Source organism: Ananas comosus, linkage group 21, assembly GCF_001540865.1.
Source record: "Ananas comosus cultivar F153 linkage group 21, ASM154086v1, whole genome shotgun sequence".
Lineage (NCBI taxonomy): Eukaryota > Viridiplantae > Streptophyta > Magnoliopsida > Poales > Bromeliaceae > Ananas > Ananas comosus.
Window position 1 is genome coordinate 10,473,773 of NC_033641.1, and position 15,183 is coordinate 10,488,955.

The window sequence follows — 15,183 nt, forward strand, 5'->3', positions numbered from 1 at the left end:
AGGTGGTGCATCCACGTTGGATTTCACCATGAGAAATCATGTATTGGTATAGATAGATATGTATGTATATATATATATATATATATATATATATATATATATATATATATATAGAATTTGATACTTACTATCAATAGCTACAAGCCTTTGATACTATGAGTTTTCGGCGTGGATGAATAATGCGTGGTAGGGATGATAGTAGTCCACGGATTAAATGATAGTGGTCCCACTAGCGGTTGAGTGACGGTGGTTGGTTTAATTGTATAATCTAATGGGTAGAAATAATCAAAGGGTAGATCTAACGGGTAGAAAAACTCAATAGTATAAAGGGTTTGTACTATCGATAGTATAGTAGCCGGATTATATATATATATATATATATATATATATATATATATTCCTCTAAATAGAGAGAGAGAGATTTGGAGAGGGGTGGAAGTCGACAACACCGATGCCATCGCCGGCCTTATCAACAACGTGTATGATGTAATGGAGGGGGGTCAAAGGGCATCATCGATTATGCTTATGGCATTCGGAAAGCAAATAGTACACGTTTTAAACTTTGGGAAAGAAGAAGGTGAATTGGAAGGATGCCTTATGAAAAGGCATGGCATTCTCGTTTTCCCCACTATTACTCTATTAAATAAAAAAGTGAGGAGATTATTCTATTAAATGGAAAGATAAATGCCATTACTCTATTTAAATGGAAAGGTGAGGAGATTATTAGATTAAATGAAAATGAAAATGGAAGATGAAAAGATTAGTCTATTAAATGAGAAAGTAAATGGGAAGATGAAGAGACGACATTGGGAGATAAATCGGATATATGAGAGGAAGTATCTAGTAGAAGTGGACCTAATATTCAATAGAAAGGATGGAGGAAGTGATAATAACGCTGGTAGTTAGGTAGGCCCAAATTCAACAGAATTCTGCCACGTCGGATAGAAGCCACGGGAATTAATAGTTTTGTATAGTTAATGCTCATAAATTCTGTTAAAAAGTATTGATCATTAATTATCTCAAAACCAATCATAATTTACCTATTCACTTGTATATATATATATATAGGACATTAGTATATTAGTATATAATATTATATTTAATATTTAATAGTATCGATTCCTTAAAATTAAAATAGAAACACAAATTACTTATGTACTTTGGGAGCATTTGCAACTAACTTTAATAATGAGATATATTAGAATTTAAGGTAGATTCCAGATGTTAACGATTCAGCTTTGAAGTCAACACTGAGATCTAAACTCTTATTAGTACAATACTTTATTATCTTTTATTCGGAACCTATACACATCCTTATAATACTGCTACAAATTAATTAACATTATTATCTAACTAATCGTAATTATTATTATTTTTATTATTTTATAATTTTATTATAATATTAATTACGGAATGGCGGAGCTTACGTGGCACCGCCAAAACAGAAGATGAGAGTTTCACGCGACGCAGCACGTGTTACGGTCTTATCACCGTCCGTTCTTCAACGTATGATCTTAACCGTGAGTCCCTGTGCTCCGGAGCTACTTGTTTGCTCGAGATATTATTTTGTGCACCTGGTCCATAAAGTTTTTAAGCTAGAGCGTTACATATTTATTAATATTTAAAATAATAATCATAGTTATAACTGCCACCAAAAAAAGTATTCATATTTAGATTTGAAAGTATAAGAGTAAGTACAATTGAATATATAATCCGAGCCTGGTCCTCAATCTCAAATGTATCAATCTAAAATTAAAATTTAATTCATTATATATCATTCTATTGAATAGTAAAATTTTATATATTAAAAATTATAAACTACGATATTTATTTCTTTTGAATTAAATAAAATATATTGTTGGCTTTTATAATTTATTTGATTTGATACCTGCTTAATAATATTTTTTAATATTTTTTTTTATATATAGGTCTTTTGAATATGATTATTTATATTTATCGTCTGAACGCTTTAATTTTTTTAAAACATTAATCACGAAAAATTGAGCATGGTGTACGAGATGTATGGATACACCCGGTTCAGGCAAGTTCTTGGCAGCTAGGGAAGAGGGCGATGGCATATTCGTGATTAATGGGGAAAGTAAGACTCTTTTTTTAAGAGCCCAGTGCAAAATATCATTCGAATCTGCTTCTCACGCTAATCTCCCTCCCCTCCTCGCCCACCATTCTGTTTCTGCTCTCCCTCTCTGGTGCAACACGACACCGTGGGTGGGCCCCAATCGCTATCTCCATGCACCTCTCGCCCCACACGTGTCACCCCCCGACCCCTCAACGATCACACTCCTCGCGCATTGTGTGACCCCTCTCTCTCTCTCTCTCTCTAATAACTCGAATACGCTGGCGCGCGCACACTCTCTCTGTTAGATCGAGAACGAGAACGAACCTCGTCGATATCGCACTCGTCTCCTCTCCTCTCCTCCGTCCAAAACCCTAGGGATCGGACGAGGCGGAGGTCGCCGCGATCTCCATAGATGTCGTTTGCGCTCTCCGGGATCCGCTTCCCCGCCGCCGTGCGAGGCACGGGGCTCGCAGCTCGATCCGGGGCCAATGGCGATCGGAGGAGCGGGGTCGATCTCTCGCTGATGCTGCTGAGGAAGGAGACTTTTAAACCGCGTAAGCTCTCTCAATCCGTGCCTCCTTCGTGATAGCGCGCTGTGGTTTCTCCTCTCCGTTCTCTTCTAAAGGATCGGGAGGCGAATGCTTTATCTTAGCAACGATCCTCTAAGCGAGAGTTTTGTTGTTGGTCGTGATTTTGCTATTCGTCGCGCTCTTCCTCTCTCTGTAGGTCCTGATTTATGATTATGGTGATCTCGGTAGGGGTGTTGCTTTGCTCTCTGAACGCAGCTTGTTGTGCTTAGATTTTGTAGTGCGAGATGTCGATATGACAGTACAGAGTGGAAAGTGGTTGAAGAAGATGAAGAGAATTGTGGCGGTGGATTTGGATGTGTTTTGTTTCTTCAGGTTTTGCTTCCCTCGATCTGTTTACTGTGTTGGCAATTTGAAATTTTGAACACAGGGACGCTTTGTTGTTGTGAAGATAAGAGGTCGTGCAGTGGTGAATTTAACTGCTTGAGAACTCCTTACTGTCGAGGCTTGATTGAGCTGAGTTGCCTCCACAAAGCCATAATGCTACAGTTATGCTGTGGAATTAAAATGCTATTGCAGAAATGTGGTCATTTTTCCTTTAGCTGGAGAGTGAATCCAAATATAGACTAACCATGTTCCTTTTGAGAACACCCATATCTCAATTAATTCGTTTGTAGATGCACTTACATAATTCTGTTTGCATATATTCCTATCTCGATTTTCATCGGTATGAGCGTAAAGTTTCCAATTGTTTACTGCTTGTTTGTCCTTTCTTTAGGGAGCATTTTTGGTGGAAGTTCTATTGATTGCCTTTCTTCATCTGTGACTGTTGCTGCATCTGGAAAGGTGCTGATTCCAGGCGGCCAAAGTGACGGCTTATCATCTTCTGCAGATTCAGTTGCAGATGAACAAGCATCTGATGATTTGCAGGTACAAGCTAGCAATGTAACTATATTTGTTTTGGATTTCTGATTTTATGAAGGGCAGGTCTTGCCTAGTTAACTAGCGTACAGGCGACTCTGTTCTTCTTTTTCAGATATCACTCCAAAGTACTATACATATATCCTTTCCTCATATAGCTTCTCAGAGGCTTTTAACTGTCAAGAAATTTGTGTACTCTCAAGCAAGTGTGTTTTTGTTTTACGATATCCTTTCCCATGACTGGCTTATATTTGTTGCTTAGGTATTACAGGAGGAACCTGTTGACACTGTGGAAGTCATGTATGAGGGAAGCATGAAGGAAGGAGGCAAAGAGAGTGTTACTTCTCAAGCCAAGAACAGTGTTGAGGTAGTAGAGGAGAAGCCAAGATCTATTCCACCACCCGGTAACGGACAAAGAATCTATGATATCGATCCATTATTGCGAGGTCACCATGCACATCTCGATTATCGGTAGGTTGCTTGTTGCTCGAATGTTTTCGATACAACAGCCTATTTCTGCATGATAAAGAGATTATTCTCAAACTATGTGGATAAATTGATTGAAGTAAAGAGAGCTAAAGGTACTGCTTGATGAGTGCAAAATAAGAACCAACTAAAGTAATATTGGGACTCCTGCTCCCATGTACCAAAGTACATAAGTTCATCAAAGTAAGCAAGGCCGCAAACTAACTAGGAAAGTCGAAGTTTAAAAATTAAAAAAATTGGAGATAGACACTTGTAAGCACAAAAATGTAAGAGATCGTTCTTTGTAAATAATATAGTTCTTAGGATGAAATTAGTTGTATGAATCGTGCAGTATATTACTTGATGTAATGTAGCCGAGTGATTGTATAATGTATAGAGGTAAGTATGAGTAATATAGTTTAAGGCCATAAAATTGTATGTTCCCCAATTTGTGTTGTATGAAGAGATAAATTTGCTAAAACATATAAAGTGCAGACTAACTTGTTTTCTACTTCCCCAATTAATACTCTTCTCTTTCATTAGCACATTTTACATTGTTAAGAAAATTTGATGTCAATTGTATGTTTACTGGTTACAAACAGATACAGTCAATACAGGAAAATGCGTGCGCTCATTGATCAAAATGAAGGTGGCTTGGAACTTTTTTCTCGTGGTTATGAAAATTTTGGTTTTCACCGCAGGTTAGCTTTCTTTTCTTTCTCTGCATTGCGACATGTCATTTAATCTTCCTTTTGAATAAGTTGCTGTAATCCATGAACCTGTTCTTAGGTTCTCATCACTAATAGTAGTAGAATCTATTGTCGAAAGACAGTTTGAAGCCTTCTTTAACTCTATCAATAGAAATATTTGGCGGACATGCTGAAAATCTCTTAGATTCAGCACCTGTCATTCAGTCTTATGAAGAACTGATCCTTTACAGAAAATAATATGCATGCTTTCTTGCATATCCTGACCTTACACGTCCATGTTACTTTTTAATTTGTCAATTTTATTCTATAATTGATCATAGATAAAACAGATAAGAGTTTCTTGCAAGGAAACTATGAAGAAGCATTAGCTAATTTTTTAACATCCAAATTTTCTTGCCTGAATGTGTTGTACTGAATTGCATGATATTGGTTTTTTGTTGCTAATTCATTAATATACGTTATCTAATCATGTTTCTTTTTTAATTAGATTTGAGCCATCGGGCATGATGATTTCATTTATTATTAGTAACAGTGAATTCTTGGTATACACCATATAAAATGTTTAGTAGTTGTTTGATGCTTGTAAGAAGCATGTAACTCCACTTATTTTACTTATTTATTTTTTCGCCAGTGCGGATGGTATTGTGTATCGAGAATGGGCTCCTGGAGCAAAGGTGTGTTCTTTTCATAATTCACTGATAAAGATTGGTTGGATGACTTATACATGACCTCTCATTTCCGCAGTTTACTTTCTTATTGTAGTTTGAATAGGTTGTTTTAGCTCTATATCTTTTCATGCCTCATGATGTTTATGTTACAATGAGCTATATGTTGCCTTAGATTTCCTACATAAGCCAGCTGCTTGGACTAACCATTTTATTCTGTTTTCAGGCTGCAGCATTAATAGGAGATTTTAACAACTGGAATCCAAATGCAGACGTTATGACCCGAGTATGTCGTTCTAGCTTGGATGTATTTGTCTATGCTTTCTTTATGTCAGCTGTAGATTAATCTATTACTTGTTTTACTGAACTTATCCATAGTAAATAGGTTTTCAGTTCTTGCTTATATGGCTGAGCCACTGCATTTTTCTGTATATTGAATAGGCTGAGAAAATAAATTTCTAAGACGACCTTCAGAAACTGTAAAATGTGCAAATATAAACCTTCAAAAAGCTCTGAAGGTGCTTATTTTCTCATCTGGAGCATTGAGAGTTACTTACTACCTTCATAATTGGATGTCATTCTCTAAAAATAAAGTATTTTTCGTCTTTAATGTAACTCGCATTGCTGACTAACTTGCATCTCATCAGCATCAGCATCTTCAAATACCTAATAATTATTATTTTCAGAATGAGTTTGGTGTGTGGGAGATTTTTCTGCCTAACAATGCTGATGGCTCGCCACCTATTCCTCATGGCTCACGTGTAAAGGTACTTTCTCTCATGGAATTTAAATGTATTTGCAGTGATTAGCAAATATCATGATGCACACACAGTTGTGTTGGCAATCACGTGTACTTTATATATTGAAACCATAAAAAATGTGTTTTTATTTGTTGGCATATATTGCAGATATTCTAACCCATGTATAACTCTCACTTAGATACACATGGATACTCCATCTGGTGTCAAAGATTCAATTCCTGCATGGATAAAGTTTTCTGTACAGGCTCCAGGTGAAATACCGTATAATGGGATTTATTATGATCCTCCTGAGGAGGTAATCTTACTATATCTTTCCTGCAATTTTTTAAGGAGAAAAAAATTGTTGATGTGATTGCGCATTAGTATTGCTACTATAGGTTAATACATACTCATTTTCTGCTACATTACATCTCTCTTCCAAATGTAAACTTGTGCTAAGGTGTTTTGGTTGATTCTGCAGGAAAAGTATGTATTTCAACACCCTCAACCCAAGGCTCCAAAGTCATTGCGAATTTATGAATCTCACGTTGGAATGAGTAGTCCGGTATTGCAGTCTTTCCTTTCGATTCTCAATGATAATTTGCAGAAATCATTTCCTTCTTTTGTTGAGAACTGTGATGATTTTACTTGTTTTAGTCCTTCTGCGCTTCTTTACACTGTTTGAAAGGCTACATAAATGAATCATAAAGTTCTACCTGTGTTATTTTACTATGTCTTCTAATAGTGCTAACTTGAGAAAATTTTGTTCATTCAAACTTTTTTCTCCTCTATCTATTCTTTTGCACAAATAAAATACAAACCAAGGATTTAACTACTGTAGGACGTCATCGTGCGGAAAACTTGCTGACACGGTATGACATGGTGCATGTCGTATTGTGCCGATGCATGCCGGTCACAGAAAATACACGTGTGCCGACACAATGGCATGAAATATTTATTTTCTTTGGCATCAATATATTCTAATTGCTTATTTATATATCTTTATCAAATCTTTTGCAATTTATTGAGATAACAACTTGCTAACTTTTTTAAAAAAAGAGGGTTTTTTGCTATGCCATCTGCATAGGGACTATATTGTGTCGATATCTTGCTGACATGGTACGGCACGATGGCATGGCCCGTGGCAATGGGCACTTGAATCCTTGATGCAAATGTTGCCAAAGTTAGCTAAACAAATCTCATTATTGTGCAAATTCCTTGTTTTTTCCTAATACTATTTTCCTATAACATGATTACATGTCTAGATTTCAGGAGTTGTCTTTACTGCTCGTTATGTGTTTACTGCTAGTTATCTAATCTACAGTCTAAATTGCAGGAGCCCAAGATCAACACATATGCTAGCTTTAGGGATGATGTACTACCTCGAATTAAAAAGCTTGGATACAATGCTGTACAGATAATGGCAATTCAAGAGCATTCATACTATGCGAGCTTTGGGTAATTTCAGTTCTCCATCTTTCTTTTGTTGTTGTGTTGTTTCTTTGGCTTTTGGATTGGTGCTTAAATGCAGAAGACAGTAATTATCACATCTTCTCATGTTTACGTTGGTCTATAACTGCAATTTCATGCCTAGCTGATGCATGTAATGTCTTATCTAGGGGCGGAACTCGATCATCTTCCTTTTTACTTTTCTCCCTGGATCCTCTTTCAGTTTGATTACCCTGGATAGAGGCACTTAGTTTTTGGCAAATATTTAGCTAGTTTGCCCTGGATAAAATATCGGCCTTATACTTCTTGTTGATTAATTGCTATAGATACTGGAGAATCAGCTTATGTTTTGTCTGGTTGTCAGACATGGGAATCATATGCTAATAAAATTCCATTAAATGTCTTGTTGACCTATTTCAGTGGCGTAAGATAGGACAGCTATTTGATTGTCTAACTCTAAATTGGTAAAATTTCTGTCCTTTTGTAATATTTCCGCATTATAACTCGGGCAATGAATAGTTGTTTTAGACTGTATAGCAAAGCAGAAAACAGCCCATTCAGATGTACTTCATCACCCAGATTAACTTTAAATGAATGAAACTGAATTTTGTAGTGTTTCTCTCCTTGGCAATATTTTTGTCTTTCCTGAATGATGTAAATGTTGGATTGTTAGTCTCAAAATTTCTTTTCACTTTTGGCATACCCTATATTTGATTCTTTCTTCATTTTTCCTAAAGATGTCTACAATTTGATTTATATTTGCAGGTATCATGTTACTAATTTTTTTGCACCAAGTAGTCGATTTGGAACTCCAGATGATCTCAAGTCCTTGATCGACAAAGCTCATGAGCTGGGTCTACTTGTTCTCATGGATATTGTCCACAGGTTGAAAATTAAGATTCTTGAAGCTGAATCATTTCCATGCATATACACTAATGATAGCATTGAATCTCACCTTTGGCCTTCTGTTCTCTGCATACAGTCATGCATCAAACAATGTCCTAGATGGCCTAAATCAGTTTGATGGAACAGATACACATTACTTCCATGCGGGTTCACGCGGTTATCATTGGATGTGGGATTCTCGCCTTTTTAACTACGGTAGTTGGGAGGTAATGAACAAATTTACATTTTCTTGGCTCGGTATCTCAATTCATTTTGGTCATTTTTTCTGTTGTGTATCTGCTAATCTATTCCTTCCTTTGTATAGGTAGTAAGATTTTTACTTTCAAATGCAAGATGGTGGCTTGAGGAGTACAAGTTTGATGGCTTCCGTTTCGATGGTGTGACATCAATGATGTATACTCACCATGGCTTACAAGTAAGGGAGAGCCTCTAATGCTTGATTCTTTTGAGCCCTTCTTGGTTTGGTGGTGATAATTACAGTATGTCTATATATGCTTTATTAAGAGAACTAGCCACCAGTAGGATTGTACTTCCCTAAGTAAAACTATACATGCTATACAATTACTAGGTTTTCTGATCACACAATATATAGTTTAAGCATTCTGGTAGGCCAAATGGAATGGCCCTATCATGCTGCAAAAAGGATTTAATTACACAGATTTGGCTGTTGGCAGTTGCCACCACCAAACATGTACACAGTAACACAAGACAGATGCCTGTGTTGGACGTTTAGAATGAGCTAATTTATTCCCCTTATCTGCTTTCTTCCAGGTGTCGTTCACTGGGAACTACAATGAATACTTTGGTTTTGCCACCGATGTAGATGCAGTTGTCTATTTGATGCTGGTGAATGATCTTATTCATGGACTTTTTCCTGAGGCTGTGATTATTGGTGAAGATGTAAGTGCCCAAAAAATTGGAGTGATTATTACACCTCTATCTTTATCATGTATCAAATCTTTGCTATTGCATGAACTTGCCCTTGTAATTGTTACATTGTGCTACCATTTTTACAGGTTAGTGGAATGCCAACATTTTGCCTTCCTGTTCAAGATGGTGGTGTAGGTTTTGACTACCGCCTTCACATGGCTGTACCTGACAAGTGGATTGAACTTCTTCAGTAAGTACTTGAAATATCTAACCTTACTGGTTCAGAGCTTTGCTATTGTTCACTTTTGTTGCCTTTGATGGAGAAATATATAAGAATGGAAACGCACATGCCTATAATATCTATTTATTCTTTTTTTTATTGAAAAGCTTATCATAGGGACTTAAAAGATCATCATGGTGTTCCATAGAAAAGAAAGAATCATATTTATTCTTACCAAAATGCTTTCTCCCTGAAATGGTTAGCTATGAAAAATTCTTTTGTACAGTCAGCGTGTTAAAAATTTCTTTATTCAGGAAGGCTTATAAGTGATATTCAAAGCTCTTTCTCTTAATGTTTGGCACAGATTGAAGGACGAAGATTGGAAGATGGGCGACATTGTCCACACACTTATAAACAGGCGGTGGTCAGAGAAATGTGTTGCTTATGCTGAAAGTCATGATCAAGCTCTAGTTGGCGATAAGACAATTGCATTCTGGCTTATGGACAAGGTGTTTAAATTTCTGTTTTATATTTTCAAAAATTTAATCTTCTACAGCAATATATGATGTGCAAATTGCAGGTACCTAGACGGGGACTCTTGTTGCTTCTTTATGAAATGCTACATAACTGACTGCTGACAACCTATAGTTTCATTTAGGACTTTAGAGTCACTTACTATTCAGGTTAATCATAATTGTTTGTTTTTAAGAAACTTCTCTTTCCTTCCTTCTAACTGCCTCTAAGAGGTTTGAGTAGCTTTCTTTTACTTTTTATTTTTGAAATCATACTATTATGTTTCCTACTTCTTTCTTGATGTAGTTCTTTTTCTTTGAAATTTGGTGATTAAAGCAGGTTGTCTCATTTATTAAAGCTTTTGTTACTCTTCCAGGACATGTATGATTTCATGGCTCTGGATAGACCGTCAACTCCACGTATTGATCGTGGAATTGCTTTACATAAAATGATTAGACTAATAACTATGGGTTTGGGTGGAGAAGGATATCTGAATTTTATGGGAAATGAGTTTGGGCATCCAGGTTAGTAAATTTATTTTATTCATCGGATATGTGAACTGTATATCAATCGTGTGATTATCTTCAATAAGCATCTTACAAATTAAAGAAATTTATTGATTTACTTAATTCTCTGTCGTTGTTTTTCTGTCTGACAGAATGGATAGACTTTCCTAGAGGCGTACAGCATCTTCCCAGTGGCAAAGTGATACCGGGGAACAATTATAGTTTTGATAAATGCCGTCGTCGATTTGATCTTGTAAAGTTTGAATTTGCAACTCCTTTTAAAAAAAACTTGAACTGCAACCTACTTTTCTCACTATAATAGCGACAAGTAACATTAGAGCACAAAGATGAAACACAGTATTATTGAATGGAATGTTAGTGTCATCTGATGTTCTCTACAACTTCATAGCACCGGCCACGTTAGTATCACCGGTTGTAAAATCTTTGTGAAAATCACTTGTCCAAGTTTACCCTAGTTTTTGTGCAACACACACACGCTGACCAAAAGAAAAAGAAACACCTTACTATGAAATCCTCAAAGAAAGTTATAGAGGGCTAGATTTTTATGTTCCTTCGTAAGGTATAAAATTTGAACTAAAGGTTACTGTGTCTTCTTTTGACTAGGGTAGAAGATGATTAGTTGGGTTCGTTTTAGTTTTTCTTAGCTGTCTTTTTCTTTAACAATTCTCCTTGTGAAAATAATTTTCTTGCTTAGTGGCTTTTTCAGTGGATGGAAGTTTTACCTTTGAGCATGTGCTTCTTATCCAAACAAAAAGCAGTTATATCCCATTTTTAATTTTAATTAACTATGCAGGGTGATGCAGATTATCTTAGATATCGTGGAATGCAAGAATTTGATCGGGCAATGCAACATCTTGAGGAAAAATATGGAGTATGTATTGCTTTTTATTGTACATATGTTACCTATGGATGCTAGATCTTGATCTTTTACTTACTAGGGAATTTGTTCATTTGCACTGCTGCAATTTTTCTTTTTTCTTGAATGATCTGCTGCAAATTTTAAGTGCTTTTTAATGTTGCCCTAAGTTATCTGGTCTGGATATGCAATGTGGATGCTAAGTGTTGAAAAGGACCATGTAATTGCAGTTCATGACTTCGGAGCACCAGTATATATCGCGGAAAGATGAAGGCGATAGGATCATTATCTTTGAGCGGGGAGATTTGGTCTTTGTTTTCAATTTCCATTGGAGCAATAGTTATTTTGACTACCGAGTTGGTTGCTTAAAGCCTGGAAAATATAAGGTATGCATTTTTCTCCAGTTTTTTTTTGCAAGTCAAGTTTGATTTTCTAATGAATAGAAAGGTCTTGCATCTGTAACTTTTGTATTGCCTTATCGCAGTAGCAAACTCATAATTATAATATGAAATTTACATGTTTAACATGATTTATGTCAATAATTTACTTGCATGTTCCACCAGTGTTTAGTTTTCTTACAATTTTCATTTGAGTTGGGGATATAGAGTTTGAGTAGCGTTAACATTTTCGTGGAATAAGTCTGACTGTTTCTGTTATTCTTTTAGGTAAAGAGTAAAACTGCAAATAATCTAGTATTGGATGTATTACTATTTAGTACTAACCAAATCCCATTATTGAAGTACCGATTGTTAGGATTAGAGCAACGTTAACTCCTCCATACTCACCCCATTAACATGATCCTTTCCTGTTTGTACTACAAGGCTAATCGAATCTGGAAACGTGGTGCTATGTTTTTACGTTAAACCTCTATTCTCCGTATGTTAGTAAACTTTCTACTCAATGTTAGCATAACTTAATGCACTATTTTCTTTTCTTATTTAAGGTGGTTCTCGACTCTGATGATAAGTTATTTGGTGGATTCGGTCGCATTGATCACAATGCTGATTACTTCAGCAGTGTAAGGCTCTGATAACATAGCCGACCATTCCTTTTTGTGCACTATGAATTTTACTTCATACAAGCAAAAGAAATAACTTATGATCTTTCGACGCTTCACAGGAAGGAACATATGACAACAGGCCTCGGTCATTCTCGGTGTACGCTCCCAGTAGAACTGCTGTAGTGTATGCTCTTTCAGAGGATTGAATTAAGAACACAAGGTAATCATATGGTTTATCTCAAAGTGCCTGTGGGTTCGACAGAGTTCACACCTTGGGTGATCCATTTGAGGTATTTCTACAATGTAAGGTACAGCACCATCGAGTACTCGGCTCTTTCCGGCGAGACATAATCCGTGTACAGATTAAAATCTTTAAGCTCTAATCGAAGGTACTGTAATAAAAATTAGCTCGTTCAGCAGCTGATAGATATTTCCAATGCTTTTCAGTTATGAAGTTTTTCCCCCCTGTTCATATTTTTTGTTTTAGTTGTAGTATTTTTTATATAACCTATGCTGAACCATTATTAAAGATCTGCGGTCACGGTATTTCTCTCCACCGTAACAAAATGCTATACGTTAACAGGCACCAGAAGTTAACTAACCTATAGCTGCTTATTCTCAGATTATCATTCCCAGCATCAGAGTTTCGCAACAATGATCGAGTATGATAATTTTATTATGCATGATCATTCACGTGGCTTACTTAGATGTGTGTACTTAAAAAGTGTCTGTTCTTTATGAGGGAGTTGTTTTCATAGATTTGTTTTCATAGCTGCCTATGTTTAATTCTGTTGTGGGAGCTAATTCTGTACTGAAACACCGCATCTTTCCTGAAAGAGAGGAGGATTGGTTTCCAAGGCAAATCATGGTATAAATAAACAGTGATAAAATGTCTTTGACGGGTCTCTGCAGTTGCAGAAAAACGAAAATCTATATACATCTAATTAGGGGGAATTTTTAAACCCCGCGGTCATGTTTGCAATTTTCTCACAACTCCTAGCCTAATATTATTATATGAGATGGAATTGGTTGCATGTATGAAAGATATCATCACTGCGAAGCGCCTCTTCGGATACCTCATCTAAATAAGATGAAGAGGAATAGAATTTGAAATTTATCAATGATCCAGCCGTTGTAAATTGCTCGTGGCTGGTAATAATGTTCCGCCTAAGTTTCTTCATCAAAATTACTCGCAACAATAATCACCACCACTAATTAATTATTTGGGTGGCAATGGTCGCTACGGCAGGTAACGATACCCATGCCCTTACACTTGGGTTTAGACAAATAACGTTTCGCCGTTGGTGCGCGACTGTTGGGATCTTGAGGAATGGAACCTTCAGCTTCCGGTAGATGGAATATTTGCTTTTCTCTTTTTTTTTTTTTTTTTTCTGATAAACTTCAAATACCACTTCTCTAATTTTGCACTTTCTTACTTTATTACTTTATGATTTAAAGTGCATCAATTTAGTATCTTGTGATTTCATTTTTTTTCTTTTCGTCAACTCCATTAATATTTCGTTAAATCATGTACAGAAAATTTCAGATACGTCATTTAGGTTTATCGGATATTCACTTTGGTACCCTTCAGTTCTAACTTTGTTAGTAATTTAATAAAAAAAAATTTAATAAAGAAAATAATAATAATAATAAAATCATAAAGTACCAAATTGATGTACTTTAAATTACATAATAATAAAATGAGAAAGTGCCATTATTTGAAGTTTAGTTATTCTATTTAAATTTAGAAGCGTCCTTGTCATTTCTTCAATATTATCTTGATGTAGTAGTATTTAATAAAGAGCGCAAGGTCACATGTCCATCCTATAACTGGGATGTAAATGCTACACCATAGCTTTCTTATGGTTCTGCCTAGCTCACTCATCCTGCCATTTTTCCTTTTTTTTTTCTTTTTTTTTTTCCTTTTTAACTAAAATTCTGAAGGAGTTTATTTAATCTTGGATTAAGGGGGTATGATATATACTCTCTATAAAGAGTGAAGAGGTAGCATTTTTTTAAAAAATAAAATAGAAGACAAATTTGTTATTTATTCTATCGGATATTTTGTTAGAAATAATAGAGTCAAATAAGATTTTTTCCAGCATTCAAGTCACCGACATTACTTCTAACCCAAATAGTGATGTTATCAATTGGGCTAATTGTGATATTAATACACAAATTCATTGAATTTGATTTTTATTTATTAATTAATAAATTTGGTCTGCATCTACAAAAAAAAAAGAAGAGAATCTATTAATATAACCTTCGAATCTAAAGAAAATGAATCTATTAATTGATATCAATCACATTCCTAATCATCAGTTCTGATTCCAAATTCAGAACTCACACAAACATCTAAAATCACCGAGTCTCTCCATTCTTAAAAAAAAAAAGAAAAAGAAAAAACAAATACAAAACAAATACCTGCAAAATTAGGATAATCTAATATACTGTTCATCACCACTAGAAGAAGAGACAAATCTAAACAGTAATTAAAAAAAAAAAAGTATCCCGAACTGTGCGTAATATCTTTATCTTCAGTTCCCCCACTTGTAAGCATGACTCCGCCCACTATGAAAGCGGTTCGAATCTTAATAAAACTCTTCATCTTCGTCTCCTCCTGCGACCCCCACCCACACAGAATTTCCTGAAAAGGAAAATCAATCCATCCATCTCGGAATCACTTTAACCCCTTTACTTGCCTTGCCAGCGAGAAAATATAGAAACAAAATTTAAA

The 15,183-nt window shown here is 35.6% G+C and overlaps 1 protein-coding gene across 2 annotated transcripts; it reads left to right on the forward strand.

Moving 5' to 3' along the window:
* Positions 2,335-12,975, forward strand: LOC109726680 (1,4-alpha-glucan-branching enzyme 1, chloroplastic/amyloplastic). Of its 2 annotated transcripts, none has more exons than XM_020256436.1 (22): positions 2,335-2,631; positions 3,383-3,534; positions 3,797-3,996; positions 4,593-4,691; positions 5,332-5,374; positions 5,592-5,651; positions 6,052-6,132; positions 6,305-6,421; positions 6,587-6,670; positions 7,442-7,563; positions 8,320-8,439; positions 8,537-8,666; positions 8,765-8,875; positions 9,232-9,360; positions 9,477-9,580; positions 9,915-10,059; positions 10,440-10,587; positions 10,722-10,822; positions 11,384-11,461; positions 11,677-11,832; positions 12,390-12,464; positions 12,566-12,900. In XM_020256436.1, the coding sequence occupies exons 1-22, from the start codon at positions 2,490-2,492 to the stop codon at positions 12,650-12,652; spliced, it is 2,484 nt and encodes an 827-aa protein (XP_020112025.1). In that variant the 5' UTR covers positions 2,335-2,489; the 3' UTR covers positions 12,653-12,900. The 2 variants fall into 2 exon arrangements, with proteins under 2 accessions (XP_020112025.1, XP_020112024.1); XM_020256435.1 differs by having other exon boundaries at positions 2,336-2,631; positions 3,788-3,996; positions 12,566-12,975.